Source organism: Typopeltis vanoorti, chromosome 24, assembly GCF_054136105.1.
Source record: "Typopeltis vanoorti isolate ZY-2024b chromosome 24, IOZ_Tvanoo_1.0, whole genome shotgun sequence".
In the NCBI taxonomy this organism is placed as follows: Eukaryota; Metazoa; Arthropoda; class Arachnida; order Uropygi; family Thelyphonidae; genus Typopeltis; species Typopeltis vanoorti.
This window is the reverse complement of record NC_143572.1, coordinates 57,514,545-57,540,039: the sequence shown is the minus strand read 5'-3', so window position 1 is coordinate 57,540,039 and position 25,495 is coordinate 57,514,545. Positions and strand designations below refer to the sequence as shown.

The 25,495-nt window shown below is 37.4% G+C and overlaps 1 protein-coding gene across 1 annotated transcript; it reads left to right on the top strand.

Moving 5' to 3' along the window:
• Positions 1 to 1,737: 1,737 nt before the first annotated feature.
• On the top strand, positions 1,738 to 24,288 carry LOC150093244 (nicotinamide N-methyltransferase-like). Its single transcript, XM_090414188.1, has 3 exons — positions 1,738 to 1,854; positions 23,500 to 23,741; positions 23,880 to 24,288. The coding sequence occupies exons 1-3, from the start codon at positions 1,738 to 1,740 to the stop codon at positions 24,286 to 24,288; spliced, it is 768 nt and encodes a 255-aa protein (XP_090270314.1).
• Positions 24,289 to 25,495: the final 1,207 nt, after the last annotated feature.

Below are 25,495 nucleotides of genomic sequence, written 5' to 3'. Positions count from 1 at the left end.
AAAACTCGAGTTTCGGGGAGGAAAAAGCCGCTTGTCCGTGCCGGAGATCGACTAACTCGGGAATCGGTCGAAGAAAGACTTGGAAAAAGTTCGTCCATTCGGCGACTAGACTTGAACCTAAGTCTGACTTCGAGCGACCAAGCGTCACTTTCACTGAGCGATGAAGGCTTCTATTACACAATTGAGGAAATAATTTACGTAGGAGAAAAATATGCGCTCAGAAGATATGTTCTAATATTTGCTTTGCCAAAAGGTATCATTCAGATTTGCGCTTATTTGTGCATTATAAGTTGAAGTTTTAAGTGCTACTTTTAAAGTTACATACACGTACACGTACCATAAATCAGGTCGCGAAGACAATGTTTGAATAAACATTCTCAAATAAACAAATAGTTATACAAAAGGTAAAACATACAAGATAAACAGATGAAGGGTTGAACAAAGGTGACAACCGAATACTGCATTAATAGTAGGTTTCTTGAGGATTGCACTGATAAAATTTATTGACTTTTATGTGAAAGTTCATTTTTTGGAAGAATCAGAACTTGAAGCGAAATAAAATAAGAAAAAAAAATTAACTGCGATCAATACGACACGAATCTACTGTGTAAAGTCCTGGGGTTTTCGATCGCCACCAAAATGCAGATATTAGCAGAGCTTTACACTTAAGAAAGAATACAAGTTCACAAATTTTCCGGTATTTTTAATGCTTTTCGTCATCTGTCGATGAGATTTTCTGGTCAAATCGACAATCAAGAAATCACTGATAATCATGCACTGCTTTTGGGACTTGACATTTTACCCTTGAACTGCTGCAGAGTATCACACAGCTTTTGAACCCATCTCCACCCCACTCCCTTCACAGTTAAATACCTCGTCATGTATTCACGTCAAAACAGAGGATATAATGTGCACCCTTGTCTTTTATTTGATTTTACATCAAATCATTCTACATCTCTTGTTATGAAATATCGGATGAAGCTAGTGCAGTATAAAAAATATTTAGTTGTTTTCAAAGATATTTACCTCCATGTTTGTTAACCTCTGCCATACATTTCCATACATTCCAGGAGCTTTATTCTTTTGGGTTTTAATGCAGTTTCGAAAATGGCATAGTAAAATTGTTAGTACGTTATGGGAAGTTCTGTTCAGATTATTATTTATGTCAAAGCGTCTGAAGTTACTGGAAAATTATTCAACGATTTTTTGAATTAGTGCTTCCACATTAAGGTTCTTCATTTTGGTTTACGAGTATCTTCGCATTTTTATCTCTGATTTTACTCTCTGATTTTGGGTTTCCTTTCTTTACTGCATAAGGAATTAGCTACCAACTATATTTCTCTACTTTTTTGCATATGATGATATACCGCTCTTGGAATTAGACTGGAAAAAAATCACGTGGTTCGACGAGTCACGGTACACCTTATTCTGTACCGACGGTAGGTAGGGAGTTTGGCAGAATCCCATGAAGCAATAAACTCAGTTTGTCTTGTAAACACAACTCATGATTCTCCAGGTGGTGTCACGATGTGGGTCATGTTCTGTTGGTAGGAACGGGTATCCTGATATTGCTGAAATGTCGGGTGTCCTCCGAGGAATATCTGGACATTGTTGAAGATGAGCCCATCCTCCAATGTTGAATTTTTATCCAAAAGGGAACGAATGTTTAATGGACGATGGAATTTTATGGTTCAGCAAGCACGATAGTGACTTCCGCCATCTTCACTGGCCACCAAAATGTCCACATCTGAACCCCATTCAGAATATATGAGACAAGTTGGAAAAACAGATCCTGGAGCAAAGTCGTCTTTGGTCAAATACAAGCCAATTATAGGATTATCTGAGAAACGCTTGGTATGTCGTAGATGTAAATGCAATCTGACAAGTTTCATGTTATGTTAAAAAAAAATAAATAAATAAAAACACGAACAACAAATGATTTTAAGTTTTTTTTTTATTGTAATACATTATTACTCAATACATAACACAATGTGTGAGTGTGCACGCACAAAAATACAAGTTCGATTCGATATAAGTTACTTGAAGAAAAAGTCCCACCCGAACTTTTCATACGGGGTTATTTAAGCGTATTTTCAAGTCAGTCGCACTATTTATAAGACAATAATACCAGTTCGGCTTATAACCGTAATCTTCAACCGATTTGGAGAAAAAAAATTGTTAAAACTGTTCGCCATGCCTAATCTCTTTGAAACTGAAGATAAAAATGTTGCAGCTACAATGTAATGGTACGTATTGTCACTTCAAGACTGTCCCATGAAGGGAGAGATAGGGTAATTTATTAAAAAAAAAAAAAAAAAAGGAAAAAGAAAGAAAAAAAATCGTATTTGTTATAATTTCTAATTTCTGGTTAAATTTGGCTTACAACAAATACACCACATTATCCAGATATTCTTCATATAGTCCCCCTCCCCACTACAAGATTTTTCTTATCTGGAGTGAGATTACGACTTGGTTGCTGGTTTCAGAGTTAGAGCCAATTGCCTGACAATTTGTGCTCGAAAGGGTTAAATCATGGAAACTACAAGCATATAACCGATTGGATATTAAGTTGTCATATGACACTGAGTATCAAAATGTTTTATAAGCAATTGTTGGGGCATCAGTTCATTTTATACTGTTATTCGTGCTACGTTTTGTTGTGTTCATGTCGCTCGTAATTTTAGTGACATTCAAAAGGTGGCGCTCTTTCGAACTGAATAAATTTAGAATATGAAAAGCGCATATATTTGTAAATGCAGTTATCTTTTATGAACTGTCCACTCATCATTATTTAATATTATTATTACAAGCGTAATTTTGGGATAGATATTTGCTATTCTGTAGTTAAGCAAAGACTAGAATGTGAATATTTTGCAGAATTAACTGAATTCCGGATCTAATTCAATAACATCTTCGTAAAACGTGGTTTTCATTTATTCTGAATGTTTTCATAATTTACACCGTCTGTCCAAAAAGAAACCGAACTTTTCGAAAATAGAAGACATTAATTGCGCCACCTTATGAATCTTTTTGTTGTCGAAAGCGGCAACCTTCATTAGTGTTGTGTCAACTGTTTATGACATTTGTTTCCTTAGAAGCCAGTTATAGTGACAGTGACAGTGTGTTTTCAAGAACGGTCGGAAAATGAGTTTCAAACAGAGAGCTGCGATTGACTTTTGTGTTAAACTTGGTAAACGTTTTACCGAAACGCATCAAATGCTTCAAAAAGCATACGGTGATGAATGCTTATCCCGTACTCATGTTTGCGAGTGGTTTAAGCGATTTCAAAGTAGTCGCGAGACGCTTGAAGACGACGAAAAAGCCGGGCCGTCCAAAAACTGAACTGAGCGAAGTTAACATCCAAAACGTGCGTGATTTCATCAAAGAAAACCCGAAGTCGTCCGTGAGATTGATGGAAGATGAATTGGGGATTCCAAAATCAACTGTGAACAACATTTTGACCGATAGTTTGGGTCTCCGTAAATTGAATTCGCGATTGGTTCCCCACAAGTTGACTGACGAGCAAAAAATGTAGCGAATTGAACTGCAAGGACCTCACCAAACCCGCTCGTACTTAATTGAAACGATCGTTACTGGTGACGAAACATGGTTTTTTGAGTATGAGCCCGAAACAAATCGTCAGTGTGCTAAGCGGAGACCACCAGAAGAGGAGCATCCGAAAAACAGTCGCTTGGAGAGTCAAAAGTAAAGAAATGCTGATTTGTTTCTACGATTCCAAGGGCATTATCCACAAAGAATTCGTTCCGGCTGGCCAAATGGTCAATAGTGAGTTTTATCTCGAAGTTTTGAAGCGATGGTAGCGAGAATTCGTCGAGTACGGCATGAATATCGTGACGACCGACCGTTCGTTAAAACACACTGTCACTCTTGACACTATAACTCAGCTTCTAATGAAATAGATGTCATAAATAGTTGACACAACACTAATGAAGATTGCCGCTTTCTACAACAAAAGGTTACAACAGGTGGCGCCACTAGTTTCTTATATTTCGATAAGTTCGATTTCTTTTTGGACAGAGGGTGCAGTTTAGAGGAATCCTGGGATGAGTAAAACTGGCGTAGCTTGCGCTCGACAAGGCGGTCGTGGATGTCTTCTGATCCTGTGCACTAGTTAAAATGGATATTCATGACGTCTGTTTTGCACTTAAAATTTTTGGGGAACGCGCAAACTTCTTTGCTTTTAGTAAGAAACGAATAATGCAATTAGTTGTGTAGTTTTCTTGTAGACGAATCTTTCTCTTGAATTGGATAAATTCTATTGAAAAAAAAAAAGCACGCGCGCTCTCTGAATGCTGGTAGCGTTTGGCCACAGTTCTTAAAATTGGGAGAGCGAGGTATTTTGTAGCTGTCATAAGCAGCGACAAAAACATGACATTCCCTTTCCTATTTCAGGCTTGGTACCTTAAACAGGAGTGGACCGTCTGTTCAGAAAGTGATCTAGCATCTTGTCACTCAAACCTAAAGTGTCCCCATGAAATTAAGCTTAGCTTGGCAAATGAATGCTTTGCAATTATTACTCATGTGTTAGCAATTTTTTTATTACCTCAGGAAAAATTTACCAGCATAGATCTGAACGGTCTGTGGCCGTCCAGATGATCGTGTAAGCTCCAGAAAGGTAATGTGCCTTCCAAGGTTTCAGAGAAATGCCTCATCTTGTCAATTTTTGAACTTCATATCAGTGAACAGATTGATGCTTGCTGACGTCACCAGATTGGCAAATGACTGCTCCGCACGCATAATAACCATTTCTGAAGCACAAACACCACGCAAGGTAAATATCTTTCGTTGATTATAATGGATCCGACGTTTAGCCTAGTGGCTGTGCGCTTCGCAACCATATGCCTGGGGAAGGAGTGTCCTGGGTTCGATTCCCGTTGCCGACGTGAGGAGCTTAAGGATCTTCCTCAGTCATGTCAAGTTAGCCGGTCTTAGGAGCGGGTAGTGGGGTTTTCCCCCAGTTTAGCTGGGGTTTTTTCATTCCGCAAGCAGGCAAAGTGGCCACATGAACACACACGGAGACTACAGTCAGTCATGAATACCTCCAATAGGGATGCAACAGAGGGGGTGGGGTGCCGGATCCTGTCATGCGGGATCCTGTTAATGCTGTCAAAATAAAAACGGAAACTTTTGGTTTTCAGACTGGCTCGTCTTCAAAGTGAATGTGAAAAATGGCGACTAAAATACCTTGGAAATTAGTAGCATACGGAGTAAGAAATTGCAACCATTGCATTAGTTTTTAAATGTCTGGCAGCACATGAAAAACGACACGTGGCCTTGCATCGTAGTTGAGATCGAATGAAAAAAAAAAAAACTCCTGCTACACTAATCGTAAAATCAAGACCTATCCATTTCTTGGTCCATATCAACAAATGAACATGGAGAGGATGGTAATTCATGGTCCAAACGGAACGATTATGGTAGCTGTAACCTAAGCATGGCATTTAAGTTCTCCGCGCATTTTACTTGTCTGACACCTTGCCTTCGGATAGATCTAACGAACTGTTAAGTAGCCCTATTTAAACTTTTAGGCTATCAAGAACGGGCTGATATAAATCTGTTCTTACTCACGTCACTGATATCATGACTGTTAATTGTGCTTAATATTAAGGCTTTAAAATAGGTATATTGTTTAAAGTATCAGTAAACACTTCATAAACAACGTTTGTCCCACGATGTCACAGAAAAAGTGACATGTAAAATAGTAGGACAGAACTTCATGCATGAAGAGATTTCGAGAAAACAGATTGGATTAATGTTAAAAGATGCAATATTTGTATGTACGTTCATTTCGGATGAAAATGAGCTGTGCACAGAAACAATTTTGATTCTTTATGGAAATATATCAACATGATTTGGAAAGATGAATTGGCCATCAAGAACCAACTAGGGAAATTGTGACACATTGGAAGGATATACTGCGCTATCTACGACCTAGAGAAATTTAGAAATAAACATTGCAGATTCCATTAAATGCCAAGATGTCAAAATTATTGTCCATGCAATTGTAGGTGGTGAAGGCAAAACTCAACAGCGAAGAAGGTGAGTTTTGCATACAAAACCGTAACTTCACTTAACATTTCAAACAACACATCGAAGTACTTGATTGCTCATCAAGAATATAAATTGGTGAGTAATCAAGTTGGATATTGTTTCCAAAGACTATAGATTGAAAATACATATCATCACCAATTTTGGGTTTATCTGTTCCTGTTAAACGGTAATTTAAAATGGAGCGATATTAATTTTTCTTTTGTTATTCCAGCAACACATCAGTCAAGATTTGACATTTTAATCTCGTCATAAGGTAACGAAATGTTGAAGGTGATACCGTCCATGAAATTTTGAGCAGATATGATTTGGAGCAAAACACGGTGGTTTTTCCATTCAATCATTACCCATGATTTTCCATAAACTAATGGCCTCACACGTGACCAACTAGTTTCTCCCAGATACTGGTGGTGCTATCAATACTATGCTTCTGCCATCAATTCCTCTTAAACCACCCGTATGATCAACTGATATCCTAAACATTGTCATAACATCCAATACCTTAATCTCCCTTTTTCCAATCCCTTTGGTTCATTGTGACCGGTCATCTAAGTTTATGGACCTCACATCTCCAGTTAGAGAAACTGCACTGCCATCTCTTAAATTCAAGTAGATAAATTCGATCTCGGATAAGTTATGAGACCCATATCCAGATCGACAATTGTGCATGAATACATTTCGGAATCACTGCGAAATTTCTTTTTGATCACATTAATCTTCTATAATATTGGTATATAATCAAGGCCTGTTTTGTGGTAGTTAATCTCATCCTTTACCTTTGCAGGTATAAATATCGTATTTATACCTGCAAAGCCTATACAAATGGCAGTTACATATACATTATCGAAAATTTTTAGAATTGCATCAAAGTAGATTAAGAGTTTCTGAAACTTACCAGAAGATATGTCAGAACGTTGTGCTGTCAACTACTGATGGCTTCTTTCTACCAGTTGGATATTCTTACGCAGGCCTGTACTTCAACCGTGTATATTATTCCATCACGCCTTTGGATGATACATCAACAGGTGTTTTCCAAGCTTGTCGTCTGGTTTGTTATCCGGACAAGAGCAGTCTCCTTCTGATGGTCCTCTTAATCCACTATGCCTATGCTTTTGCAGCATACTTTCCTGAAATACCGTCTTCGTTGCCATTCAAGATTGTATTTTTAACGGCTAACAAGACTACATAGCGTAGATTGTAAACCGGCTGCCTCTGTAATTGTATCTTATCAAGGCAGTAACCATCTTCAAATAACAGTGCTTTTGCTGTTTTTTCTAGGAAAAAAATTTATCAAATATTCGTTCCCATCTCGGAGTGACTGGGTATTGTTCATGCAGATTACTGTGGAATATCTCATTTGTTTAAAATTATATGAACTACACGTTATAAAAAGACTTTTGATGGCTATGAACAATAAATCAATATTAAATTTGGTCTTTTTTTTAAGCAATGAGTGTTTTTGTAATATGATAAGCCAAACTGCTTTGTAAAGTGTAACTCTAACCACATCTATTCGAGGTTGGTTTTATATTTGTGAAAAAAGAAAAAATACTGACGCAACCAGATCAACAACAAAGCAAATTAACTCAGTACTGAATTCTTTTAAAAAATACACTTTGTGTTGGATTCGTTTTTTTTTAGTTGAAAGATGAAATTCATTTGACAGTATAGAACCGTCGTCCCGCTTATTTGGAGGTCTAAAGTGCTTTAAAAATTTTATTTCTGGTTCTAGATTTCCGGATGATGTTTAAAAAAGTGTGGAATAAATTTATATGTAATTAATAAAAGTAGACAATCGTTAGCGTCTCCTTAAGATATAGGACCTCCTTTTTCTGCGATGACTGCAGCAATTTCCATAAGCGTATGAATTTTGGACCATTCTTACTGTTGGGATGTAATGAAGTCCTGGACTGTAGCGGGGCAGACGTCCCTTAACCTCATTCTAAGATCCAGCTCATCACAGATGTTCAATAGGGTTGAGATCAGGATTCCGTGGAGGCCAGTTAAGTGTAATGACGTTCATGACCACAAACCACATGTCGTTTCTTACTGAAAGTGACAATGGTCAGTTTCGCAGAAACGCCACAAAGTAGGAAGCATTGCATCGTCCAGAATGTTCCGATATCTCTCGGAGTCCAATGTTCGTGGCACCACAAACAGAGGTTAGAGGTCCAACCAGGAAAAGCAAGACCACACCGCCATCTCCGAATTTCGTATCTGGAGTTACGCACTTTGGTTAAAGACGTTCAAGGCGCATCACCCGCAATCCATCTGGTCGGTATAGGATGCAGCGTGGTTCGTCGCTCTATAACACCGCATTCTAAGCTTCCACGTCCCATCGTACACGCTCTTTGCATCACTGAAGACGAAGACTGCATGTTGGTTTGACTCGGGGGCTTGCATATTGCGGTCCTACCATGGAAACCCATGTTATGAACTTTAGTTCGGAGTGTAATTCTGTTGATTCTTGTTCCAGTCAATCGATGCCCGGAACTCCACATTCAACGTGTACCCCGTCGAATGGTGGCTTTTACATATTTTCCTTCATAATACTTTCAGGTCACGTTTGGTGGATCAACGGTGGTAGTTGACTCTTTGCAGTTCCATCTTAGTATGGCATCACTGATTGTTGATCTGGTATGGCTCAATAAATGTTAACAATTTGCCACGCCTGCAACATGGAATCCTATCACAGCGCTCCTTCCAAACTCCGTCAGTTCACTTCTCTCAACCATTTCATCAGGACACAGTTGACTTGGCAGCATCATTTTATACCGCCTACAAACACGTGCCTCGTTACATGGCACGATCCATCTTGCGCATTGGGGTTTCTATTGACTTATTTCCAAACAGTGTATTTATTCATCTTCTGTTCTCTTAAGGCTTCTTACTCCTGAATGCGACAGTCCTGGAATATCAAAAACAGCTTAAAGGTTAAATAAAAGTTCTCAAAATCAGCTTTTCATTTTAAGACATATTTAATGAGGAGAATATATAACAAGAAGATGTAGTGCATTTCTGATAAAAAAAAGGGCACCTGTATACCTGGAAAATTGTTGATAGGAAGTTAGTTCTAAAATGTTTACATTATTGCAATCAGGATATCCTGGGCACCCTATGAAGATACATATCAGGAAATTTGAAGAAAGTAATAAAGAATGCTGGAATATTAAATTAAAAAAATACAAAATATTACAAAGACTTTATTTTGGAAACAATGATTTTAATAAAGAACGTTAATGTACAATATATATATTCATCTTTCTGTCTCTAAGCTAATCAAATCAGATTACCATCTAGAAATATATCACATTCATTGATTTTGAAAAAGCATTTAAAATTTAAACATTCTCTATAATACATTAACTTACTAACACCGCTATACAGAATTGAAATTTGGACAATGAAAAAAGGTAAAAATTAATATCAGCTACTCTGAGTTCCTGTTAATCCTTTAACACAGATCTTAAAAGGCATTCGAGGGTTCGTTTGTGTGAACATATAATCACAAGAGGACCCTGACGCATTTTCAATCATTATGAAAGTCCTTGAGTTGCTAGACGTATCTGTAAATAAATTATTATCATGTTTTTTCCTCTAACAGACACCGATAAAAATGTTTATAGTATAGTACTATCACAAAAATGAGACATATCACGTATCAGTTCAGAGTTTGAAAGGGAATTAACCCTGGCAATGATATCATTCGTTATAGAACGTTTCCTCCACTCATATTTCCAGTGCTATGGCGGTATATATATATATATATATATGTATATATATATATATATATAATGTGTAAGCTAGTGCAATATACTAAAATATTTAGTTTGTTTCAGGGATCTTTTATTCTATGTTTAATAAATCTGCCATTATACCATCCAATTCAGGGACTTTGTAATTCTTTTGAATTTTATCGTAGTTTCAAATACTAGCATTGTAAAATTGCTAATACGTTATGGGTAGTCTCTTTGGATTATTATTTATGTCAAAGCGTCTGAAGTTCACTGGTAACTTGTTCAACGAATTTTTGAATTAGTACTTCCATATTAAGAGTTTTTCATTTTGGCCTTACAGATCTTGGCATTTTTATCTTTTGATTTTGCACGCCTTTAGGTTTTCTTTCTTTGATACATAAGGTACCAACTACATTTCTCTAGTTTGTTCTGATATATTTCTAATAGACACTCTGAATGTGGTTTTCATTTCGAAATATAACTTTATTATTATGTGACACCTCCAGGGAGCCAAAGACTCATCGAGGGAGTTGTGCCAACAGCGTCGAACGATTGAATCCCTTCCAACTACTAACCGCGCTCAAACGTGCTTAATTTTTTTCGTGAGCCATTAGTAGCAGAGACCAACTATCATTTATTTCATTTATCTGGTTTCACTGGATACTTTATTTCACTTTAAAGTCACTGTTTCTTCATGAATTCAACAATTTGTGTGAGCCATTTGCTTTGAGATGAAGGCTCTGTGACGATTTTTTTTTTCACATACTTAGAGGATGGATATTGTACAATTTCCAATCGTACAATGTGAAGCTCTAGAATTGTTTTTGGAGCATTGAATCTTCCGTTAATCATATATTTTGCAATGCTCCTTTATTCCTAGTTGTACAGGGTAGGAAGAATCACGTAATTCCAGTGATATTTATTTGCTATTCTGGTTTTATCTTTTTAGATTATAACTAACCCATACTTTGACCTTTTAAAAACCCATCGAAAGAAAAAAAAGTTGATATTTATAGTAGAAAAAATATTATTAATTTTAACTTCTTTAAAAATTACAAGGGAGCACATGCTGATGGAAAATTTATTTCGAAATATATTTGAAAAATACGCATGGTTAATTGAATATGCTTGACATTAGAACAATTGTGCCATCTCGTTACGTCTACACTCTAATTTAGTGTGGAAAATACAGTATAACCTTTACGTCGGTCGGAGACGATTACTGAAATCAGGTAAAACCTGTTAAAAAAATTTTACCAATAATTGACAACCACGCCAATTACCCGATCTCCGTTTTGACTCCGTACCAAAAATGTCTCATTTCAACCATTCTGCACATTAACAAGAATATCTTTCATGCCACTAGATGACTTCTTCTTTAAGAGATTATTTCCAAGGATACCAGTGATTTTAACTTCAGCTGAGTCTCGATGATGTTATCTGATTCCTTATGAAAACAACTTGTCCGACACCGCTCTGAGAGTCTCATCATACACAATGGCATTCCGCTTTTCCTAAAAAATTGAAATTGAAATTGAAATTGAAATAAAATTGAAAGCACTGTCAAGTTTTATTATCATTACGCTGACATCTGTATGGAGCCCGAGAAGCACTCTATTTCAGCACTAAACATCATCCCCATAATATCTGCCATACTTCGCTTTGAATTCATTCAACAAAGCAAACTTCACTCATCATCATCAGTGACTTCAACAGCCACTTAAGCGCCAATAGCCTTCCAAGTATCCTTGGATTTCCTAACCGTAATACAAGGATAAGGCATTTACCCCTATGCGTCTAAGTATTCTTGAATGTAAATTGCATGTGTTCTACTGGCCGATTTCTCTGGTTTGAGGGACGAAAAATCCTTTACTCCAGAATGAGACCGGCTAACTCACCTTTAGTCAAAAGAGACCAGATAAAAGTTCCTCACGTCATGTACAGAAAGCAAACCCATGTCTTTCCTATTAAAGGGCTTCCATATATATATATATATATATATATATATATATATATATATATATATATATATATATATATATATATATATATATATATATATATATATATATATATATATATATATATACACTGATTTTTCCTTCTGATACTACGTGTGCGTCTTCTACTGCTTCCTTGAAACATTCCTTGACCATTTTCTACACTACTAACCTCTTTCTACCTATGGTTGCTCATGGGGTGGCTCATCCACTAGTTAGTACTCAACCGATTATATTTCTTCGATATGTTTTGGTATATTTCTTTAATTTCAAGTATATAAAAATAATCTTTTCAATGAATTTTGATCCAAACCAAAATTAAAATTGATTGTTTTTAGGTCTCTTCCATTACAGGACATTACTCTTAATATTAACATTGCATTTTTTGCAAAGTGGTATTTGCAGAGAGCAAATTCTTTAACAGAGGATGGACAAAGAGTGCGATGAACACGAAAAATGGAAGAATTTCTTCAAGGGTAAATCATTCAACTCCAATGGATATTATCTAATAACGAAAGACAATCTCTACACTCTTGTGAAGTTTTACCTTGCCAGTCTTAAATATTCTTACTGCTATCGAGTATCTTCCAGAGATACTCGATAGCAGTAATAATATTTGTTATTTTCTGATATTTCTTGTTTTCAATAACCATTCTAGTTATTGAAATTTAGAGCTGACTATGGAAAGGTCTGCGTCCATAATGCTAGGTCACCTGAAGAAAGACCATTATAAGTTCGATTCTGGATGTTGACTAGAACATTTGTATGTTTTTTTTTTTTTTTTTTGACAGTTTGCCGACTTAGTGGATGTTTGGCAGAGAAGTAGGGTTGTAACCATGTGGGACAAAAAATTCGGTTTCAGACCTCATACTGTATATAATGTTTTAGATATAATATATATCTGTTTCCACTATAAAACAGCACCTTTTAGTCCTGATGTCTTCTATGAAATATTCATGATAGCTCGAGCTCAGTGATGACGGCTGTAAGTGTAGACAGGTCTGCCTCTTAGTCTTTATTCTTTCAATTATTCTTTCAACCAGGTACGTGTTGAAAGAATTGAAATTATCTTTGATATTTAATAACATATGACAAACATATAAATGTATAATAAATCAAATTACTCACATCACGCTTTATGATAAGAGCATGGGTTAGAATCTCTTCTTGAAAGCGAAGAAAACTCTTATAGGTGTTTTATCAACCAACGTACGAGGCAGATTTCAAAAGTTTCCGCTCTGACATACAAAACTCGCGACAATTTCAAAACGCCATGCGTGACAGATAGCACCATCTAAGCAGTCATAGTAGAACGCAATCAATGTAGTGTCAGAATGTTCAATGTTCAGCAGCGAATTTAAAGATATGTGGTGTTAGGTGTAAGAATATGAAATACTTGACGGAATATTAATACACCCACTGTCCAAAAAGAAACCAAACTTTTCGAAAATAGAAGAAACTAGTGGCGCCACCTGTTGTATATTTTGGTTGTCGAAAGTGACAACCTTCATTAGTGTTGTTTCAACTGTTTATGACATTTGTTTCATTAGAAGCCGAGTTATAGTAGTGCCAAGAGTGACAGTGTGTTTTGACGAACGGTCGGTCGTCACGATATTCATACCGTACGCGACGAATTCTCTCTATCAATGTCTTCCAAACTTCGAGATAAAACTCACCATTGACCGTTTGGCTAAGCGGAATGAATTGTTGGTGGAAAAAATTCTTGGAATCGTAGAAACAAATCAGCATTACATTTGACTTCTCCAAACGACATTTTTTCGGGTGCCCCTCTTCTGGTTATCTCTACTCAGCATTCTGGTGCTTTGTTTCGGGCTCATACTCAAAACACTACGTTTCGTCACCAGTAACGATTATTTCAAGGAAGCATACGGTGATGCTTATCCCGTACTCAAGTTTACGAGTGGTTTAAGCGATTTCAAAGTGGTTGTGAGACGCTTGAAGACGACAAAAAGTGAGGCTCTCCAAAAAAGTCCGTGATTTCATCAAAGAAAACCCGAAACGGTTTAATGAGGTCCTTGCAGTGTTCAATTCGATATATTTTTTGGTCGCTGGTCAACTTGTGGGGAACAAATCGCGAATTCACTTTACGAAGGCCCAAACTCCCGGTCAAAATTTTGTGCACAGTTGATTTTGGAATCCCCAATTCATCTTCAATTAACCTCACTGACGATTTCGGGTTTTCTTTGATGAAATCATGCACTTTTTGGATGTTAACTTAGCTCAGTCCAGTTATTGGACAGCCCTGCGTTTCGTCGTCCTCAAGCGTCTCACGACCACTTTGAAATCGCTCATAAGCCACTCGTAAACTTGAGTTCGAGATAAGCATTCATCACCGTGTGCTTTTTGGAGCATTTGATGCGTTTCGGTAAAACCTTTACCAAGTTTAACACAAAAGTCAATCGCAGCTCTCTGTTTGAAACTCATTTTCCGACCGTTCGTGAAACACACTGTCACTCTCGGCACTATAACTGGCTTCTAAGGAAACAAATGTCATAAACAGTTGACACAACACTAATGAAGGTTGCTGCTTTCGACGACAAAAAGATACAACAGGTGGCGCCACTAGTTTCTTCTATTTTTGAAAAGTTCGGTTTCGTTTTGGACAGAGGCTGTATACCAACTGGAGCAGTTGCCAGTGAAGATGAAATGCATTTCCAAATTAGCCTGATGATTTTCAAACGAGCGATTATCATATTACTGAATTTGTTTGAATATGGATAGATGGCAATGAAATCTTAAGAAAAGAAAGAAGTCGAATTTTATTGCGAAAACAACTTCCTCAAGCAGTATGCGACAGAGCAAACTTGGAGGTCAGAATGTTGATAACATTAACAGAGGGGGGAGGGTTTCAACCAGGTGCGTGTCTGTTCTGCCTTCGGGTAGTGGCACTAATCATGATGTTCTGACCAGGAATGGGGCTATTTATGAATGTCCATTCAGAATGGATGTCCATTACATGCTGAACTACAAAGCAGGAAATTATGATCACCTGAGGAGAATATCAAGTTCGATCTCTTGGTAAGAGCTAATAGATCGGAAAGTTCTCTACACTGCATGGAGAACGTTAAAATATATTTAAATAATGCAATATCACAAGGCGCCCCTAAAATTAGAAGAATAAACAGGGTCGATGTAAAATCTTATTAAGCAAGAGGTTCTTAAGAAAGCGATGTAGAAGGAATACCATGTGCATAATCATGACGTCAGTTAGCAGAATTAAAAGGTGCAGACAGAAGCGTTACAAGAATTGTACGAAAATCTAAGAAACCGGCTCTGCAACCTAAAGACAATTCCACATAATTCTGTAGACTTTATTGTCGAAAAATATTTATTTTTAATTTTTATCAATTTTTCTTTTATTTGGACAAATAAAAAGAATGACTGTCAAAGAATAACCCTCTTCAACACCAATAATATGCTTGGCGGTAGATTCAGAAGAGACTGCTCAGCCAATGCGTGCACGTTTTTGCTAAGAATTTTCATCCTAGTATAGAGGCATCATTGAACAGAGGTTACACAATATTTCTGTAGCATCTCCTCCTCATATACTTGAGTTTCTTCATCCAGTCCAGAGGTAGCAGTGAGAGAAGACACTCAGGTGCAGGAGAAGGAGGTACAGGGGCTGTTACATAAACTGAAAAAGAATTCAGTTACACGAGCTTATAGGATTTCAGAAGAGATGGCACGTGAGTGTTGAGTAGAAATGGCTGTATCCAGGACGTGGCTGTGTAACTTCAGTCATCAATCGGGGTGGGGGCACCAGAGGAGTGGAGAGAATATACGATACTCCCGTTGCATATGGGTGGTGCAAAGACCGATGTACCTATTCATATGAATGGAGTCGTTGTATAGATATTGAAGAGTTGGCATACAGAAATAAGTTAACTTTGTAATGAACAGCAGGAGTTTACTAAGGGAAGATGTTTGTGAAACTACATTTTATAATAATGTTAGTTGAGTTAGACAACGGGAATGGAACACTATATTGCTGAACTTCTAAAGGCCAGGATAGGATAGGAAGCTGTGGCATAAGTTGAAAGATGGACTGGATTATAAGCTATTACTTTATACAGGGTGATCATTAATCCTGTACAGGTTTTAAATTTTAATAATTAAAGATATAAAAATAATGTAACTATTTTATAAAAATTATGAATTCAAATCATTAATTGTTTTATATCATATTATCCATGAAAATCTGTTTTTTTTTAATTCATATTTTTAATTTTATCAATTTCTCTTTTATCTGGATACTGAATGAATCCAAATAGCGACAATTGAAGTGAGGAAAAGTCAACTGCATGCTTTGGCCTACAGAGTTTAAATCAATAACAGCTGCATGAAAGAGAAATTTGTGGAAACTAGATCAGTTAAAAATAAACCATAATCTAGGATGCTCAGAATATGTAGGGTCGCAGAAACTTTTGAATAAAAATAAATAAATCTGCTAACACCTTTTATCAATTATAGAGAGTGGGTGAGGCTGTTTTACCCCTATCTAACTTTATTTTGGAGACTGAAGGAGAATTCAATCTCTACCGGTAGCCAATCAGAGATAACTGATTCAGACTATCATACTTAAAAATCGCATTCAATATAGACACGGCTGACAAGTGCCGCCATCTCGTGATCCCAAATCATAACACTATATTTATTTAAATATAAAAAGCCAACAGGCTGCATTTCGGCGATATAAACATTATTTAAATTATTTAAATTAAGGGGATATTAAATCCCACATTGTTTTAAAACCGAATAAGAAACTCGAAGATTGGAATCAGAGAGTTTCATGCCGAATATAGTAAACTGTAAAAGTATCGGCGATTACGAGCGTGAGCTAATGCAAGTAGTCCTAGTACGTAGTACAATCTCGGGCAACTCGCAGCAAAGGTGGTAAAGTTCTGATCGCTATTCTTAGTATTTTCCATAATGTAAAAACACATTTCCTAGGAAATGTATGCTGTTATTAATTAATTTGGTCTAGCTACTCACTGATGAAGCCTCAAAAAAGGCTGAAACCGGCCTGGGTAGTGACCTCCCACCATAATGTAATAACAGCATACATTCCTAGCAAATGTGTTTTTACATTATGGAAAATACCTAAGAATAGCGATCAGAACTTTACCACCTTTGCTGCGAGTTGCCCGAGATTGTACTACGTACTAGGACTACTTGCATTAGCTCACGCTAGTAATCGCCGATACTTTTATAGTTTACTATATTCGGCATGAAACTCTCTGATTCCAATCTTTGAGTTTCTTATTCGGTTTTAAAACTATGTGGGATTTAATATCCCCTTAATTTAAATAATTTAAAAAACTATATTCATTGTCTGAAAATAGTGTGGATTCTATGGTCGATTTTCTCTATTTTACGGGACTGAAAACTTGATATATATATATATATATAGAGAGAGAGAGAGAGAGAGAGAGAGAGATTTTTTTTATTGTAAACAAAACAATCTTATATACAGGATTAACCGGTTTTTGGTTCTCTGCAGTCAGACAGAGAGGTTACATGCTCATACTCTTGTTGAGGTATGTTACATCGAAGTCACTTATAAGGCTTATTACATTTTTTTTTTTTTAAATTAAAGCCATTAAGAGTTATTTTAACATGATAACATAAGATCTTATTTTAACATAAGAACATAAATGTGGAAGAACATAGAAGTTACTATTGCACAATATTATCTATTAACATGAGAGTGCCAGCTGATTAACTTTCGCACTGTTAAGCACAACAATCCTTCTTTCTTCCCCCTTTCTTTTTTTTTGGGGGGGGGGGGGGTAAAGGTGTCACTTCTATGCTGGAAAGTGGATTATAATGCAGTCGCCCTGCTCAGCCAGGAGTTGATTCCGTGGATTCCATTCTTGGTGGAAAAGATCTAAGGTGTTGTTTGCCTATGGTGGTGATGCTCGTGTAGGATCCGACATCTCACCTTTTGTTGGAAGGCTGCAGTGAGTTGGTCAGTTGCCTCTCTCTGTGAAGTTGCTGTGCTGTCTGGTCTTGTGTGTCTGAGGTAGAAGTTGTATATTACCGCTTTTGCGGTGATGAAAAGGTAATTGTAGAAAGAATGGTTATTTGACTCCACATGGACGAGATTGAAATATTCCTCTTCTGTATGAAGATTACCACAGGTAAGAGCTGCCGTTTCTCGAGTCAAACTGATTAATTTAGTGTTGACTGGGCATTCCAAGTAGATATGCCGGACCGTTCCTAATTGGTAGCAGAAGAGGCAGTTATCTGAGACGTTTGAGTTAAATTTTCGTAATATAGTAGGAGTGGGTAATATATTATGCCACATTCTCCACTGAATATCTGCGTCAGGTTTGATGGCTCTTGTGCGATATGGTAGATCCCACTGAAATAGTGTTTGATCAGATGATGCAGGATTTTCCAACAAAGTGCTTTGGTTCGACTGTTGTGTTAGTGTGCTGTAGATCTCGTTGGTGTTGCTGGGTGTAAGTTTCTCCCATGAGTTATTGGTTTTTATCAGAAAGATAGGCGCCAAAACTTCTGAGTTTTGTGCCCCACTTCTGTTATGCTATCGGGTATAGCGGCTTGAAACGCGGCCTTTACGGTGTCTATCTGCTCAGACTCATTCCCATATTCTAGGTTTTCGAGCGAATTTGGAAAGCGCCAGGTGAGGCTTGGAGAAAGAATGTCACCCAAGATCCTCACGTTTCGCCAGCTCCATGGAGGAAAGAAAAATTCTTTCTGAGTGATCGGGCTTCTTACCATCGTGTTGTGAAAGATGGGTTCCATGAGGATTTCAGGTAGGGATGCTGTCTTCACTGTGTGCTGGAGGTTTAGCTTCTTCCATCGTCGAAGGGCATCTTTGTAGAAGTTTGTTAAATTTACTGGCACTTGAGCTGTTGTCATTCTTAAGGTGGTGGAGAGAGAGAGACCTCTAGTGGCAGAAGTGAAAATATACTCGGTGGTGCATTTGTGTGATATTTCCTGTTGTATGGCATTTATGAGAAATCGAGCGCGGAACGTTGTTATCATGTTGTCAATGGAGACCAACTTTTGTCCTCCATCTTTGAGAGAAGTACATAGCTGGGAGTAGGAAAGCCAGTTTGTTTTATTCCATATGAATCGATATATGGTTGACTTTATTTGTTTGATGAATTGCACTGGTGGTGTAAGAATCTTTAGTGTATGCCAAAGGACACTGGTGGCTATTTGGTTAACGATTATTGTTCTCCCTCTTGTGGAGGCAGAGGCTCGTATTGCAGCCCACTTTCCTAGAACTTGCTTGAAACGCTTGTTTAGTGTTTCCCAGTTCTTATCCACATACGAGGGTGTGTTTCCTAGGTAAATTCCCAGGTATTTGTTTCCCTCTGTGGACCAGGTACCAGACATTGGGGAATCGGTTCGGTTTTTCCATTTGCCACACCACAGTCCTATGGTTTTATGTGTGTTTAGTTTGGCTCCTGAGGCTGCCTGATATTGTTGGTATGCCATTTGTATGTTATGAAAATCCTCTTCTTCGCGGGCTATGATTGTAACATCATCAGCATATGCTGTCAGGGTTATGGTTTGGTAGGGAAATTTAGGGCGGCATGCTTTGAGCAGCATGCTGAGTCTACACAAAAAGGGTTCGATGGCAATTGTGTGAAGAGGACCGGAGAGTGGACAGCCTTGTTTAATACCTCTGCTGTATGGTGCAGTTATGGTAATCCTGAGCCAAAGCCAAATGCTTTCAAGCAGTTGAAGAGGTAAAGGTGTTCAACTCGGTCGAAAGCTTTTTCTTGGTCTAGTGTTACAAGACCCATTGTTTCACTGTTGTTGTTCGCTATGCTTATGAGATCCCTTATGAGGTGTAAGTTTTCGTGGATAGATCTTCCAGGGATGGAACATCTCTGATGCCTATTTATTATTTCGCTCAGAGCGGGTTTAAGTTTGTTGGCAATGGCTTTGGATATAATTTTGCAGTCGGTGTTTGTGATAGAGATGGGTCTCCAATTTCCTAGTTTCGTCGCGTCTCCTTTCTTTGGAATGAGTTTGATAACTGATGTTGTCATATTGAGTGGAAAGCCATTGGTATTCGCTTCGACAAACACTCTGTAGAGGATAGGTCCAAGCTGTTCCCAGAAGGACTGATAAAATTCAGTGGTGAGCCCGTCTATGCCAGGAGATTTATCTTTAGGTAAGGAGGTGCAGGCAGTTTTCAGATCGTGTAACGTGATAGGGAGTTCTGTGTTACTCCTTGTTGTTGGTGAGAGTCTTTTCACATCGGCGAGAATTATATTCGTGGCCTCCATAGATGTTGGGTTGGCTTGGTACAAATTTTTGTAGTACTGCAAGGTATATAAGAGGATTTCGTCATGATTTTCTATGATGTTTCCATTATCTGTTTTAATAGCAGATATAGTGGTGCACTCTTGTTGGCGTTTTTCTAGTGAAAAGAAATACTTTGCAGGGGCATCTGCGAAGTTAATATGTTTGCGTCGTGCTCTTATTAGTGCTTCTCTTGCAGAGTGCTCTAGGTGTGAGCGTATGGTGGCTTCTAGGGACTGGTATTCCTCAGATTCTGGATGATGCAATTGCTGTTGTTGTTGCAAATTTTTAAGGGCTGAATGCTTGTTCAAATTTCTTCGGTGACTATATTTTTGAGTGAATACCTTAACTTTGGATTTAAAAGGTGACCACCACTCGGAAATTGATTGTGAAGTAGGTATATCTCTGATGAGAGTTTCGATATAGATTTTAGAGGTTCTGAGATATTCTGTATCCTTTAGTAGGCTGTTGTTAAATATCCAGTATGCTCCTCCTTTGTATCTGGTGTGTCCAGGAAAGCAAATGTTAAGAAGGATGGAATCATGGTCTAATGCATGAGATGGATGGTATGTGACTCTCCTGATGTAGGGTATTGTGTGCATCGATGTGTAGTATCTGTCGAGCCGTGCCTGGTATAAGACACTGGTAGGACCACCTTTGGCTCTCCAGGAGAACATTTTCTCATGTGGGTGCAAGTGTCTGAAGGTGTCAGTCAGCTCGAAGTCATTTATTACATCCTGGAGAAGCTGAGCTAGTGAGTGTCGATGTTCTTGGCATTGCTGTCTGTCCATTGCAGGATCCAGAGTGCAGTTGAAATCCCCTGCCAGTATGATGTGGTCATTGACCTTGCTGAGGTGGTTTCGCACAAACTATAAATAGATAGATATTTTTATTTTTAAATTCATTTTTATTTAGTCCGGAAGCTCTGCTTTAGAAACCAAATATAGAACGTGTTTAAGCCACTTCATGCCTCCAATAAGCAGGGAGTGTGTTCTCACTCAAGGCAATGAAATTCATTAGTCTTCTAACCTCATTAGTTTTTTTTTTGTGTGTGTGTGTGTGGCCATGTCAAATACTTGTCATGTGTTTGAATAACAAATGCAACTCAAACAATATCAGTGCATCAGTTATGCAATGGATTCAAGGATTCTCAGAATCGGCTTCAAAAATATATTACCATGATGATGGCCATGTTGAAATGTGATAATTAAAAACCATCAACGCTTTGACTTCAACTATCAAACAGTTTTTACTAAATAGTTCCTTTATTTGTATGTGTTCAGTTATGAAAATTTATAAGTGCAGAACTGACCACCCTGTATAAGACGAGGACTTACTGACAAAAAGTGGTGTATAGGAGGGTAAGGGAGGGGAGTCGTCAATAATGAATCATTTGTGTACTTCACAGATCAGTTCTTGATATTTTAATGTGTGAATTAATGACATCAGAAAGGATTTGACAGGAGACCCATATTTTCTTATCAATTTCAAAGGTGAATTATATGCATTTCTGGTATGTTGATATCTCAATAGAGTACTATACCTGCATGGTCATTCTCGTAGGAACTTATCAGGGACATAGGCATAAAAAGATTGTAAATACAACCAAAAGGATAATAGCAATGTTAAGCGAAAAATGACTTGTAAGATAAGAAAGTCATTTAGCCTCTTTTTGAAAGGAATTCTACTGTCTCTCCTAGGCTATTGTTCTTAAATCTAATTTCCTGTTTTCGAGGTAATGCAGATGTAATGGAGATGGTAGAAAGGAAGATGGTGAAGATGATATTGGGATTGTGGAATGTTGGCTACAATGATAGATTGTGTAGACGCTTTGCAGACAACATGAAGATGTAGTAGAGACATGCAAAGTTCTGCAAGGATCATATGCGATATCAACAAACAGAATTTTTCATTTTATGGAGAACGAAAAGAGGACAAAAGAGCATCCTGGAAGTTAAGACAAAGCTGAGAAGTGAGGAACTTTTTTTAAAAAACATTTCTTCAACTGGTTACGGACTCAGTCTATTTGTAGCATTGGCAAACAGGATCATCATATTCACGAAATTGACCGTATAACTCAAACTGTTTCATAGAAGAAAATACAGGGTTAGGGATCACGAGATGGCAGTAGATGCACCTCTCACCCCGGCTGCCAGTTAACAATCACTGACATTCATGCACCAGGTATTGTGACTGGATGAAGCTGCAGCTTCGATTTCTACTAGGATTTGAAAGCCAGCTAGGACTAAATGGCGTAGCCTAATAACTTTGAAGAATAAAAAGGATAACACCGGATAAAAAAAAATAAGTAAAATAATACGTTTAGTCAATCCATGGTATTAATGCACTCTGGGTTTTCTGCCTTGCATGGGTGGGAGTCAAACCAATATAGCAGACAAGCCTCAATAAACTGAGATTAAAACTAATCTTGTTCTATCAGATGATTTTCTCTTTTTCTTTCTATCTTTCTTTTTAATGTACAATTATTTTCCATGCGTAATGAATTTTACTTAAATGGCAAATTCCCTTAAGCAGAGATGCCAACCAAAGTTTGATTCTTTTCTAACAAAAACGGACACTGTTTGACAGTAGAACTAGAGAATGTTTGTTTCTCACTTTTTAGCATATATTAAGCCGTGAAAGATGAAATGATCTGCAAATATAAATTTCTTGTTACCAGATTTATTACAAAGGCTAAGGTGTCGAGTATGTCCTTACGTGTCTTTTTTCCATTTAGCTACTATAATACACATACCGGCCACTCAATTCGAAACTTATATGTAATACTGTGCTTCTGTACAGACATTTGACTGCCAATACCGATCCTCTGCAATTCCCTGAGCATACTTCGTTGAGCTATCTTTCGGGAACAGACTTCATTAGCTTCAGTCAACTGTTGCCCACATGAAGTTGCGTTTGTCCCTACAAGTCTTTTCAGATGACGACGCTCTCGTTCAATGGTCGGTGTGTGTCCACATTTAAAGAATATTCAGAAATCTATGCAAATCCCTCTCATAAAGCTGCACTTTTGTATAATATGTAGATTTACATCATATGATATATTTTGTATCATGGATAGACTGAAGGTGAGATGCTCTAGCAAGCTTGTGATAAAGACCAAGCATTTTTGGGGCACTTGAACAAGATTAGCGTGTTATCGATCTAGCCCAGTGTCCATTTGGCAGCATTGTGGTTTCCACAAAACTATGAAATTTCTACTAACATCTAAAAACATCTCGAATGGACATGCATGCCTACAATGCGATTTGAACTCAGCCTGTCGGTTGTCCACTCGGACAACCATGCGGATTATGTATGTCATATATAATCGGATAAGTAAGTTTCTAAAAAACCACATGCACTTTGATAATAAGCTATTCCTTTAGCTCGCTATTCTAAATGATTCTGTTTCATCATTAGAACGATTCATGGGATCAAAATGCTTCCACGTTGGGTGTGGACCTATGATACATTTATTAGCTTCCACAAGTTCTTCCTTCACTCATCTCATTGCCTGTGACATTTCTGACCGTAATCGGAGATACATAGAAAAGTGGATGAGAAAAGAACTAGGAATGTTGGATTACACACAATTCTTGACGTACGTCGCTGAGTTAGAGGGCTACAGGTGAGAATTTGCATCGTTCTTATTCATCATCCATTTCCAATAGTATTTCCATAATATTAATAAATGCTATGGTGTTAATTTCTGAATATGAAGTCGATAATCTTTTTTTGACTTTTTGTTCTTTGCACGGTGATTTAGCCAAGGAGAAAGAGGATATCGAAAGACGTCTGAGAAACAATTAAAGGCAGTTGAGTATTGCGATGTGTTGGCAGATCAGTTTCTCCCAAAAGAATACAAACAAGAATACGTTCTGGTTGTTTCTTCTTTGTGTCTAGAATCAGCATGTCCCGACTGGAACAACATTTCTTCTCTTCGTTCTTCTCGTCAAGGAGATGGCTTTCTTCTAATGGGAGTCCTAGATAGTTCTCGATGGAAAGTAGAAGATTGTGAAATGTTTGCTCTTGCCTTAGATAAAGAACAAATGAAGAACGCATTCTTCAGCGTTGGATTGGGAAACCTGGAATGGAAATTTCAAGATAGGACCGATGGTAGACCTGATATTGCAAGCTTCACGGAGATGTTTTTTGTTGCAGCCGAAAACCTGTAATAAATTTACAGTAAAATGAAAATATGGTTGGCATTTGCTATCTGAGACTCTTTTGTATGAGAATCACGTCATTCTGTTGTATAATTTTAGTTATTCTAAAAAACAAATACATAAAATAAATTTAATTAAAATATTTTAGTTCATTCTAGATAGTCTGTTTAATTGATTATATTAAGCATAAAAAATATACTGAAAATTATCGAATTTGTGGATTTTTTTCCCCAGCATGCCACAAAGAATAACAATTACACTAGTCGATTAAAAAAGGTCTTGTCAAATGTTTTGTTTGCTCTATATTTTATTTTTTTAGGTACTCTGGAAAAAAATCTACATCAGATGAAACATCGAGCTTCCCAAGCTACCGCTCATCTCCAATAAACAATTCGAAAATTTAAAGAGAAAATTTTCATGCTTGAAAATTTTCTTTAACCAGTGCCTTAAATACTGATCTTCTACCGTTCACAAGTAAGGTGAAGATAACCGGGTGAATTTTAATGCCTTCAAAACACACTCTTGTTTCATTTCCAAGAAAAAAGGCCATACTTCGATCTACTTCAATTTTCATAATATTCTGCTGGTCGACCAGGTTCGGTATTCTCTTCTTTGACTGAGTTTCAAATACAATCGCTCATGTCACACGCACAGTACGTTAATAACCTCTTCATCCTCCAGAAAAGATTAGTATTATTTTTCGTTCTAAGCAGTACAACTTGAGTTCATCATCTCACGCTTCATAAACCTCAAATCCGCCATGCCTTACAATATGGTTACAATATATCCAGTTGTACATCCTGCAGAATGTTTCACTGTATTCACCATCATGCATTTCGCTTAGCTGATGACCCTCCCTCACCGACTCCCTGGTTGCTTTCCCAAAAAGAAGAAAAAAGTACTGAACATCGACACCCCCCCCCCTTTCAGTACGCGCATTATGAAATATGCTGCTCGACTGCATGCACATTAATAGAAGAGCATGTGTAGAGTCTATTCCATTACATTTAGCTGTAGCAATAGTGCTGACTTGGAACTAAAGACGTTTATTTCTGAGCATTATTTTCATTCACCCGGAGTCGATACAGCAAATGGTCCGAGCCTACGATATGTTTGTGAGCAGTTTGTTCATTATTTCCCTAAGCGTGTCCCAAACAATAGCGTGATCGTTGCCTTATTCGAATGGTTCCGACGTACCGGGAGTGTTCTGCCGCAA